The 11,321-nt window shown below is 41.3% G+C and overlaps 1 protein-coding gene across 1 annotated transcript in view; it reads right to left on the reverse strand.

Moving 5' to 3' along the window:
* Positions 1-8,220, reverse strand: part of slc22a7b.3 (solute carrier family 22 member 7b, tandem duplicate 3) — an 8,314-nt gene extending 94 nt beyond the window's left edge. The window contains exons 1-10 of the mRNA XM_062519165.1: positions 7,685-8,220; positions 6,926-7,029; positions 6,665-6,819; positions 5,648-5,816; positions 5,329-5,452; positions 3,483-3,592; positions 2,900-3,114; positions 2,193-2,301; positions 383-589; positions 1-133 (exon numbers count right to left, since the gene is read on the reverse strand). The exon at positions 1-133 is cut by the window's left edge and continues 94 nt beyond it. Coding sequence (XP_062375149.1) covers positions 70-133; positions 383-589; positions 2,193-2,301; positions 2,900-3,114; positions 3,483-3,592; positions 5,329-5,452; positions 5,648-5,816; positions 6,665-6,819; positions 6,926-7,029; positions 7,685-8,065 — 1,638 coding nt within the window. The 5' untranslated portion in view covers positions 8,066-8,220 and the 3' untranslated portion in view covers positions 1-69. The remainder of the gene's footprint in view (positions 134-382; positions 590-2,192; positions 2,302-2,899; positions 3,115-3,482; positions 3,593-5,328; positions 5,453-5,647; positions 5,817-6,664; positions 6,820-6,925; positions 7,030-7,684) is intronic.
* Positions 8,221-11,321: the final 3,101 nt, after the last annotated feature.

Genomic DNA, 11,321 nt, shown 5'->3' on the forward strand with positions numbered 1-11,321 from the left:
GGGGAATACAAACTTTAAGTCACAAGTATTTCTGTTGAATTGAATTGTCGTAGCGATGATCAGCTTCTTTCATCCTCCCACTTCTCGCTCTTCATTCTCCTGAGAGAGGACGGGGGATTCCACCTGTGATGCTCTACAAGTAAACCACAGCACTACATTAGATTATATTGCACACTCTACATGCTCAAGCTAATGCTAAAATAAAACACTCCATTACCATGTCTCTATTTTGCAATTATAGATAGATATATTCTGATCTGTCATCAGATTAACGTGTTGGTACACAAGATCACACCAAGGTTAACAGATTTATGTTTATTGTTATTACATGCCGTAAAAGTGTCTTCTAACATAATCATAAACATCATGTGGCAGGAGGTACCTTGTTCCCTCAAGGTCTTCGATGGTCTCAAGCAGGCATTGGTCTCGTGTTTCAGGCAGTCGGCTGGCCACTAAACTGGACCCCACTGCAATGCAGCACAGGATGACCTGAGGAAGGCCCAACCACACGTCATCCAACAGCAGGATCAGGGGGGCCACAGCCACCCCCACACGACCCATGAAGGAGTTATAGCCCATGCCATTCTGCCTGTCCAAATGGATAAGAAGAGTTGGGAACGTTACTTTTTAAATGGAATAAGATAAAGATCAAAGATGACAGCCCTGGTACAGCTCTCAATTGTTTGCAGTCATACCTCACCAACAGAGAGCAATTTATCACACTTGGTCCACATCTGTCCCCCATGTCCCCTGTCATTTGTGGTGTCCCCCAGGGTTCTGTACTTGGGCCCCTCCTCTTTATCATATGCATCCTCCCTCTTATATGCCAGACCATTCACATCCACAGCCTATACTTCCACTGCTATGCAGCTGACATCCAACTTTATCTTACCACTCCCTCTCCCTCTGACCCCCTGCCACACTCCCTCACTGACTGTCTTTCTGATTTGAAATTATGGATGCAAAACAATTTTCTCAAACTCATCACAGACAAAACCGAAATTCTGCCGATATGCCCTACAAGCATGCTCTCCAAATCTCTCAGTCTCACTCTCAACATTAATGGTTCATCTGTTCACTCTGCTGTCAATTGTCAAAAACTTGGTATACACCTTGACTCCACCCTTAGCTGCGATCCTCATATCAAAACACTCACTAAAACTGCCTTCTTTCACCTCCGTAACATTGCAATGATACACAGACTTTGGTTCACTCTTTCGACTAGTTGACGCCAAGTCAAGACCAAGTCCAAAGAGGTTCGAGTCCAAGACTAGAGTTGAGTCGAAAAACAAGGTAGGACATTCTACAGAAGAAATTCTGCACACAGAAATATGCCTGACAAGTTTTAAATTAACATCTTGCTACATTTCGCATTCAAATGGCAACACAAATACAGCCTATACTTCAATGATTCGATTTACTAGACATTTTGTGGTCTGGTGGAGATGATTATTTTGATCTTAGGCCTATAGCATGCTATCGAAAATGTTATTGATTTTTTATACCTCATGAAACCAGTAATACCAGATGTACGTTATGATAACTTTATGTCCAAGAACACATTACCTTTATCTTCTGCTATGTTAGCTAATGATAACATTAACGTAACACATAAGGCAAACCACCGACTAACTCTGCAGTTAACTTACGGCGGTGTATGACACCTAAGCAGGGCTCTACAGGTGTCTTGTGAAGTTTGACGTTGTCGGGCGAAGATAAACTAGTGTGTGATTGGCTATCAATATCTCCAATATTATTATAAACATAATAAAGACACCTGGACTCGGTCGAGACCAAAAGCCATATTGGCAAGACCAGTGGCAGAGAGCGAGACAAGTCCATGTCCAAATACCAGCAAATCCGAGACCATAAAAAAACAGCCCTGTCTTACACTCCTTCCTGCTCACTCAGATCCTCTGACCATAACCAATTGACTATCCCCTGTACCAGACTCTCCACCCAGGGTGGCAAGTCCCTCAGTGCCATGGCCCCCCATACTCTGGAACTCCCTCCCCCCACCTCTTGGTGACTGTCCTTCTCTTCCTTTCTTTAAAGCACATCTCAAGACCTTTATCTTCAATGATCACTTCCCCTCCACGCCCAACACATAGCTCTGTACACTTAGCCTCTAATGTAAAGCGATTTTGGGTTTGAGAAAGACGCTTTATAAATTAAACTTATTATTATCTTACCTGATCACAGTTGGGTAGAGCTCAGAGCTGTATAGAACCAGAGTGGCAAAAGAGGCTGCAGAACACCCCTTACCGAGCACCGCTACTACTGTTCTCACCGTCTGCTGTTCTGAAGAGACACACACACACACACACACACACACACACACACACACAAACACAAACACACACCTTGACTCTGTGTCCCTTTCCCAGTCACATCATGCTTATGTTACACACACACAATCACACTGCATCTTGTGTTGATATCTGCACATACTGACTGCATCTATTATCTGATAACTTGTATTTGTTCATCTTAGTGTAGGTAGAGCCAGCATTTTTAACTAAATGGCCAGTTGTGTGATGTAGGTGTGTTGCTGTATCAGTTCAGAAGACAATGTTTTATATATAGGCAAACACTTACACTAGTTCCTGTAAATCCTAAATTCTGGACAAAGGTCATTGATATTTGAGCTCAGCAGCCAATCAAGTCACACTCCTCCTTTCTAACCTCCATTAGGCAATGGCCATGTAGAGTGCATTTGCCAGATGGTACGCCAGAAACAAGGCTGTCCAAAAGTCAAGCGTTCTCCCTTGTTCTCCCTAGGACTGCAACGATGTACTAGCAAGAACGGTATGCTACTGCCTTGGTCCCATCCTTTACCGTTGGATTAAACCAATGTGTTGACTGTCTGACATAGTGCATGCCCCAATGCCCAATGTACCTCTGGGGATGGCTGTTGTGATAGCGAGACATAACCCAGCCAGGAAGAGAGCTCCACACTCTGTCTTACGGCGCCCAATCTTGTCCAGAAGGTAGAACACCACCACTTTAGCGGGGAATTCAATGACAGCGTATATAAACTGTGTGAGGTAAATATTCACTCCAAACCCTGTAATGTTAAAACTGATGCCATAAAAGGTGGAGGCAACTCCGTACCTGCAAGAGACATTAGACACAAATGATACGTGTTTACTTGTGTTTACTGACTCTCCTGTCAAATTAAAGGCACAAAAAGCCTAAATATCTAGATATAGATTTTTGTCATAAAAGAGATGTCATCCCAGGTGAGACCTGTACAGTACGTGTTTACTCAAGATATACTGACATCAGGGGGTGCTGTTGTGCAACTGGCTACAGCATCCATACCAGACACAGACTCAAGTCCCACCTGGGTCATTGCACGATCCCATCCCGTCTGTCACCCACTTGCTTATTATCACTCTCTGCACTGTCCCGTCAAATGAATGACATAAAAAGCCTAAATATAACGATATATATACTTTGACATTAATGAAATGGCATACCAGGTGAGACCTGTACATAGTGCTAGTTTCCTCATCTTGGGAGTTCTCATCAGGTCTAGATAGGAGTATTTCCTGCTCCCACGATTGGCCACCACAATGTTAGAGAGATTCTAAAGAGAGAAAGAGAGAGAGACAGAGAGAGTGAGTGAGAGAGAGAGATAGTACAAACAGACACACATAATTAAACATACAGTACACAGGGGTCCTAAAAAAGAGTGAATCGTCTGTTTTCTTGTGTCAAAAGGTAGTGCATTATAATAGCTATTATTGTTTAGTGAATAGTTATTTTTTTATTATTAACTAACCACTAAAAATAGTTTAAAATATTTACTAATATCAAGTTGATTGTAATCATTTACCAAAATAATTTGTGAATCAACCATACAGTACATGTTATATAGATGGTTGGCAATTTGGTAATGGTGAGTAATTCATTTGTATTTTGTAAATATTATTTGAAAAAGTATTTAGTAAATCATTACAGTAACTAACCATTGTAAAAATCTAGCCTGGTAGTACACCAGACCCTGGAATCTTTCAGAAAAAGGTCTGGCCACGAATAATGAAAATTATTCATCCAAGCATGCATTTGAAAATCTCACTGCCCACAATTGGCTAACACTATGACCAATGTTTATTCTGACTGATTCTGGACTTCGACGCAATTGTATAACACCACAACCAAAAATAAAAGTTGTAGCGCTGTCGTCATCAGTTTAGCCCGCACACACCTTTTTTGGTTACCACAGATAGCTGGGGTAAACGTATTGTGCATCATTGCTCATGGCCAGAGTATCTTGCGGACGCAGTTCAAATTGTGCTCTTGCGAGAACTCCAGGGTAGTAAAAATCACTTGCATTTATAATAGCCATTCAAATAATATTTATGTATGCTTTGCAAGGTGTTTATTAACCATTTTGCAAAGCACCGCAACATTATAAAACTTCACAATGATGTTTATTTAAGCAATAAGCCCCGAGATGCCGTTACTACATCTACAGTATATGGCAAGATTTCATGAAACAAAGGCACAGCAACAAGAAATATAACAATGTATTCATGCTGTAGATAGTCATTCTTCCGTCAATAATATTTCCTCTATCTGAATGGTTATCAAGCAACATTGAGACGCAGTTACTCCAACTTTTGTGTAAGTTGTGGTAGGGCATTACTATAGAATAAAATGCTGTCAAGGTTTATATATGTGTTGGATTTTACAATGACATCGAACATGATTCAGCCAAGCGATGACTCGGTGATTCATCATCAAGGACCGGAACTATTCATTTTTAGGAAAGATGCTTTACAAACTGCTCATAAACCTTTTTCAAGGTATTATAATCATCAGTTGTAACTATACAATGGCCATTCAAATAATGGTTATAGATTATGTTACTATATACACTATAGATTATAGTAGAATGGAGACTTTTGTGTAATTATTGCATATTTAGTGTAGTCATTCCATATCAGAACCCCTGAAGTACAGTCCAAATACAAGAATAAAACTGCAGAGTGTTACCTTTCATTTGAGACCAAGATTATGCTCCTACACAAAGGGGTTTATAAGTAAGCATTTGATTGTCAGATGACAAAAACAACATAATACTTTAAAATATTAGATGTTAAATCACTATTACCTTGTTAACAATTGTCTAAATTTGTATGGCATTTATATGCAATGGTTATTATAAACTACAACCAAATTATATTTCTGTTTGGTAATTTCAACTCTTTTACACGTAACTATTTACTAGTCCTGTGTCTTGTGTCTAGAGGGTCTGACAGATCTACAGGATGATACTGACGACACATCAACATGTCCAAATGACCAATGGCAGCTCACCTCTGGTTTGATGGAGGAGGCCATTCCCTGCCGACGGTTCATCTGAACACACTTATTCAAGTAGTAGTGAGCTTCATCTAGCCGCCCGTTTGCTATCAGCCATCTAGCTGATTCTGGAATCCATCTGTTTTGACATTAATTCATTCTCAGAACTTCTCAACTGTTCATTTAGAAAACATGATATCCATTATTGATTCAGGAGTTCTCTGTTGGGAGCCAAAGAAAATCCATCCCCACAGTAATTGTTGCCAAATAAAAAAAACTCCATGTATACTTTTAATTAATTAAATAAAAAAAATAGAAACAACAAACTGTGTACCTCCACAATATTATGGATAAGACCACTGGTGATGTAACTGCCACAATTAGCCACCTCCAATCTCTGATGAGGAAGGCAAGCAGAGATAGAGCCATATTTCCAAATGTCCATGACATGCTGTCAATCACCCCCACCAGCTTTCTGTTCTCAATGTCCACCCATTCTACAACTGCAGACAGAAAAAAATATAGACTAAGCTTTCACTTGCACTCAAATCAAACACACACCTTCACATGCACATCTTGAAGTGAGATCACAACTTACTGAAATCAGTCCACAATTTAGTGAAAGAGCCCACCATATAGTAAATTGAGCGCATTATAATAAAACGAGTGCACAATTTACTTAATTCAGCGCACAATCTACAGTAGTAAAATTAGAGTACAATTTAGTAAAACGAGCACACATTTTCGTATAAACTCAAAAAATATCTTGCATTGACACCTCAGGAGTTCCATACCCTCATAATACCACATGCATGGGTAAAGTAAGGAACTATTATGTCATGTCTGTGTTTGCTCTTACAACATCAGCACATGGGGCAGCCGTGGTGTACTGGTTAGGGCTTTGGGCTTGTAACCGGAGGGTTGCCGGTTCAATCCCTGACCAGTCCACCACGGCTGAAGTGCCCTTGAGCAAGGCACCTAACCCCTCACTGCTCCCCGAGTGCCGCTGGTTGGGCAGGTAGCTCACTGCTCTGGGTTGTGTGATTCACCTCACTGTGTGTTCACTGTGTGCTGTGTGTTCACTAATTCGGTTAAATTGGGTTAAATGCAGAGAACTGAATTTCCCTCACGGGATCAAAAAAGTATATATTCTATTCTTAACATCATGTTGTTATTCTGTACAAAAAAATAAACTGACTGTACTGCACCTCAAGATAGGCTGTAGGACATGTTAAGGGAAGTGTGCTGACACTACACGTAATGATAGATTCAAGACAACTGGAAGTAACGTTCAACCCCTTTAGTCATGTGGAGAGATAAATAAGAGAAAAAGAGAGAAATGTGTTCTTACTGAGAACGGAGGTGACGATGACGATGCCCGTGATGCAGAAGCCCGTCAGGAACCTGAGCACAGCGAACATGATGTAGGAGGTGGAGAAAACGCTAAGCAGCGCAAACGCCATCCCCGACACGTAGGACACCAGAAGTGTTATTCTGCGCCCATACCTGTGCGTGTGAGAGGGATGTGGTAAGTGTTGGTGTTAATGGTGGTCATATTTTGACCTTAAATCATGATGTGGTCTTTGTTCATTGTTTGAGGTGTAAGTCATACCTGTCACTCAGACCACCAAAGGTCACGGCTCCAAACATGACCCCTACAAAGAAGATGGTGGCAGTGGCTTTATTCAGTCCTTTCTTTTCGCACACCAAATCCCACTTTGAGGAGAAGAGGAAAAACAGAAGGAAAGGTAAACATTATAGGTTGGCAAACTCACTGGAGCTTGAGAGAGGCTTTTGGTCTCACTGTTTCAAAATCACTAAGGTATTTGTTAGTTTGTTCGTTGTCCCCTTAGGGAAATCTATTTTCACAGTTTCATGTACATTGTCATATCTCGCTTTACATTTTTACAGAAAGACTGGTACATCACATGCCATAACAGACAGCAGACATTTTAATGTCATGTGCAAATAATCCAAACTCTCTCTTTCTGGGCTGACAATTCACAACAGAGTGACTTAAGACATACTCACACTAACTTACTTATTCATTTGGCTAAATCAATTTGCATTTCAATTAGCATGTTCTGGGCCCAGAACATCTCAGGTCGAAATACTTCATGTCAACAATGTCAGCTGGGATTTGAACTCTCAACTCTTCTGCTTATGGCATTCTACTAGCCCAACTCCTTAGTCACTATGCTATACCACCAACATAATGCAGAGTAACAACACCATATACAGTATGCGACCTGAACAGCACTTCCAGTTTTATTATCATTAATAAAAGTTAATCAGTTAATGTGATTTATTCTGCATGTCTTGATACGACTGCCAATATGGCACTGAAGAGAAAGTCATGTATGTTGTTTACCTCAGTGGCCAGTGTGCTTGTGAAGGTGCTGTTGTCGTACACCCATCCATTCAGACACGGTTCTGCAGGAAGTCCGGTGCTGTTGGAGGAGTTGTGCAGTAGGTGGAACTGGGGCTCTGAGAACATGAGACAGGAAGACAGCGTCCCGTCCGCCTGCTCCGGGATACTGACCGTCCGTCTCTCCTCCGCCGACAGATTCCCAAATACATCTGCAGCATCCAGACCGCTGATGTCACAATGGTGGGGTGGGATACCCGCTATGAAGTTGTTCATCAGGAAGTGACATGGTAAGGTGAAACGCCCCACAAAGCTAAGGCAAAGGATCATCTTCTGGAACCTTCCAAAGCCATTGATCTCTAAGAGAAGATCTTCAAACCTCATTGTCAAATAAGCAGTAGTGGTCCACAGCTGTGTAATCAGCCACTGTCTGTGTCTCTCAGAGAAGCTCTCCCCTAAACCTCTACCCTCTTATTATGGAGCACAATGGTGCTGTCTCTCTCCAACTCTCTGGTTTGACTGGATTGTTAGGACACCTCTCTCCCCTCTCTCTCTCTTGTGTAACTTATACAATTAAATGTGGTTGACACCATTGTCCATGACTGTCATTCCAAAGGTTGAGGATGAAATGAATATGCATGGATTATCCACTAATCTTTGACTTTTGTAAACCATTATAACTTCTTCTCCAGAGGATGTCAGGTAACAAACAACGGAACATTACTGATATGTCAATCTTTTGCAAATGTATGATTTGTCCATACACTTATTTCACTTCAAATTTACATTTATAATTTCCTTTCATTGCAGCGTTTTAAACAATTTGAATCATTTTTTTGAATCATTTTTTTTTTGTCTAAGACAATCCAGGCATTGAAAGGTGTTAATGAGTTACTGTGGGAATTACTGAGACAGTAGACGAGTTCTCAGGGAATATGAGAAAAATTAAACATTAGACTAAAAGAAAATTAAAAGCACATATAAAGGACCTAATTCCCCCTGGAGACCTGTTTTCTGCAAATAACGTTGTGTGTTCGTTTGTTTATTTGATCCCACTTCAAAATCTGTGTGATATAACTTTTCACTTACTTGAGTGCCCCCTACTGGCATACATTCGGAACATCACTGAGCTCAAAATAAAACCCCAATGACTTTAGTTGCACATGAGGTGGTGTGTCTGTATAATAAGTACAGAGAGTTCACACCCTTCCATAGCTCTACATCAGCTATAATTTACATTAGAATGCTTTTATGTGGATCTGAAAGACAAGCAAGGAAAACAAGATCCAAATACTCTGGGAAGAGTACTGTGTGTATGTGTGTGCGTGTGTGTCTCTCACACACACACATACAGTATCTTCCTCACATCATTATCACTGATGTTAAATAATTTACATACAATAACAATTTGCAAAGTAAAGCAGAAATATCTCTTTGTCAAAGCATGTACATGTATGTATGACAATTGAAACTATCAGTAACGGAAAAGAAGCTGTAAATGATTATTTGTGTATTATGTATGAATAAAATGTCAAAAGAAGCAACACAATAGTTTCAGTATTTATTTCTGTTGAATCATTTTGTCCTCTCTTTACACTGGTTGCACCTAGATACCTTGTTGAGGAATACATTAATCTTTTCAGTAGGGGAATGCAAACTTTTAGTCACAGTCATAGTGTAGAAGTATTTCGGTGGCTGTCAGTCAGCATAAAGTAATTGTCGTAACGATGATCCCTTTCATCCTCCCACTTCTCGCTCTTCATTCTCCTGAGAGAGGACGGGGGATTCCACCTGTGATGCTCTACAAGTCAACCACAGCACTACATTAGATTATATTGAACACTCTACCTGCTCAAGCTAACGCTAACATTAAACACTCCATTACCATGTCTCCATTTTGCAATTATAGGTTACAGATTAATTTGTTGGTGATACACAACATCACACAGAGGTTAACAGATTTATGTTTACTGTTGCCTCCGCGAAGGTTATGTTTTCATCGGGGACCGGCGTATGTCTGTCTGTTTGTTGTTTTGTTTCTGTCTGTCTGTCTGTTAGCAAGATAACTCGAAAAGTGAGGGATGGAATTAAATGAAATTTTCAGGGAAGGTCAGACATGACCCAAGGAAGAAACAACTAAATGTTGGGAGTGATCCGTAACACCGTCGGGATTCCAGAGCCGTTTATGTGTTTCGCTTAGTGGTGTAATGGCATGGTATGGCCACATGGTGGCGAACTGAATAGTTTAGGTTCAAATGTATGACAACCTAGGAAGAACAATACAGGCGGAGGTCTGCACTCTCTGAGTGCTTTTCTAGTTATTACATGCCGTAAAAGTGTCATCTAACATAATCATAAACATGACTTGTGGAAGGAGGTACCTAGTTCCCTCAAGGTCTTCGATGGTCTCAGGCAGGCATCGGTCTCGTGTTTCAGGCAGTCGGCTGGCCACTAAACTGGATCCCACTGCTATGCAGCAGAGAATGACTTGAGGAAGGCCCAACCACACGTCATCCAACAGCAGGATCAGGGGGGCCACAGCCACCCCCACACGACCCATGAAGGAGTTATAGCCCATGCCATTCTGCCTGTTGCCATGCATAAGAAGGGTTGGGAATGTTACTTTTGAAATGGAATAAGATAAAGATCTAAGATGACAGCCCTGGTACAGCTCTCATTTGGTTGCAGCCATACCTTATCAACAGAGGGCAGTTTATCACACTTGGTCCACATCAGTCCCCCACGTCCCCTGTCACTTGTGGTGTCCCCCAGGGTTCTGTACTTGGGCCCCTCCTCTTTCTCATATACATCCTCACTCTTGGCCAGAACATTCACAACCACAGCCTGACCTTCCACTGCTATGCAGATGACATACAACTTTACCTCTCTCTCTTTTTGGCCTACTTGTAAATGTAAATCCATAACTCACCACCAACTTACATGAAATGTGAAAGGTTTGGCTGGCTAAAGTCAATAGGCCTTTAGGCTACAGTAAAAGAAAATCACAATTTTGAAAATGTTCATTGGCATGTTATGCCATTGCAGCTGTGTGTCTGTTAATCAGAGAATCCAATACATCTGGACCTGACTGCATCCTTACATTGAAAAACCTCACCCCGCATTCTCTATTGATGTTGTGTTGAGGTAGGTTGAGATTTCATCCCCAGAAGAGGAGAGTGTTAGTGAGAGAGAAGAGAGAGTCGACGAGTGAGAGAGGAATATGTCAGTGAGGGAGAGGAGAGTAGGCCTAGCCTATCTGCGAAAGAGAGGAGAGAGTCATAACTCATTGCATGGTTTAAGGTACGTGGTTTTAAAGAGTTGCACAGATGGTATACACATTCATGAGACCGAAAAGACCGAAAATGTGTGCGTTATTGAATGAGGTGGGCCGGTCTGGTCCAAAATGCCAAGGCCAATTTTTTGTCCCAGTCCGCCCCTGAGGCAAACCACCGCCTAACTCTGCAGTTAAAGAAGAATTCCGGTGTGAAATTGAGCTTAACTGTACCGAAACATGTTAAGGTGTACTCACACGTGTTGAAGATGGACCTTCGCTCACCCCCCAGTATTCCGAACTCCGCCGTTTTCAGCCTAGCTTGCAGTAGGCTTGAATCTATTAGATTGGGCATCACGTAGCCTATGC

This window comes from Sardina pilchardus, chromosome 18 (genome assembly GCF_963854185.1).
Source record: "Sardina pilchardus chromosome 18, fSarPil1.1, whole genome shotgun sequence".
NCBI classification, from domain to species: domain Eukaryota; kingdom Metazoa; phylum Chordata; class Actinopteri; order Clupeiformes; family Clupeidae; genus Sardina; species Sardina pilchardus.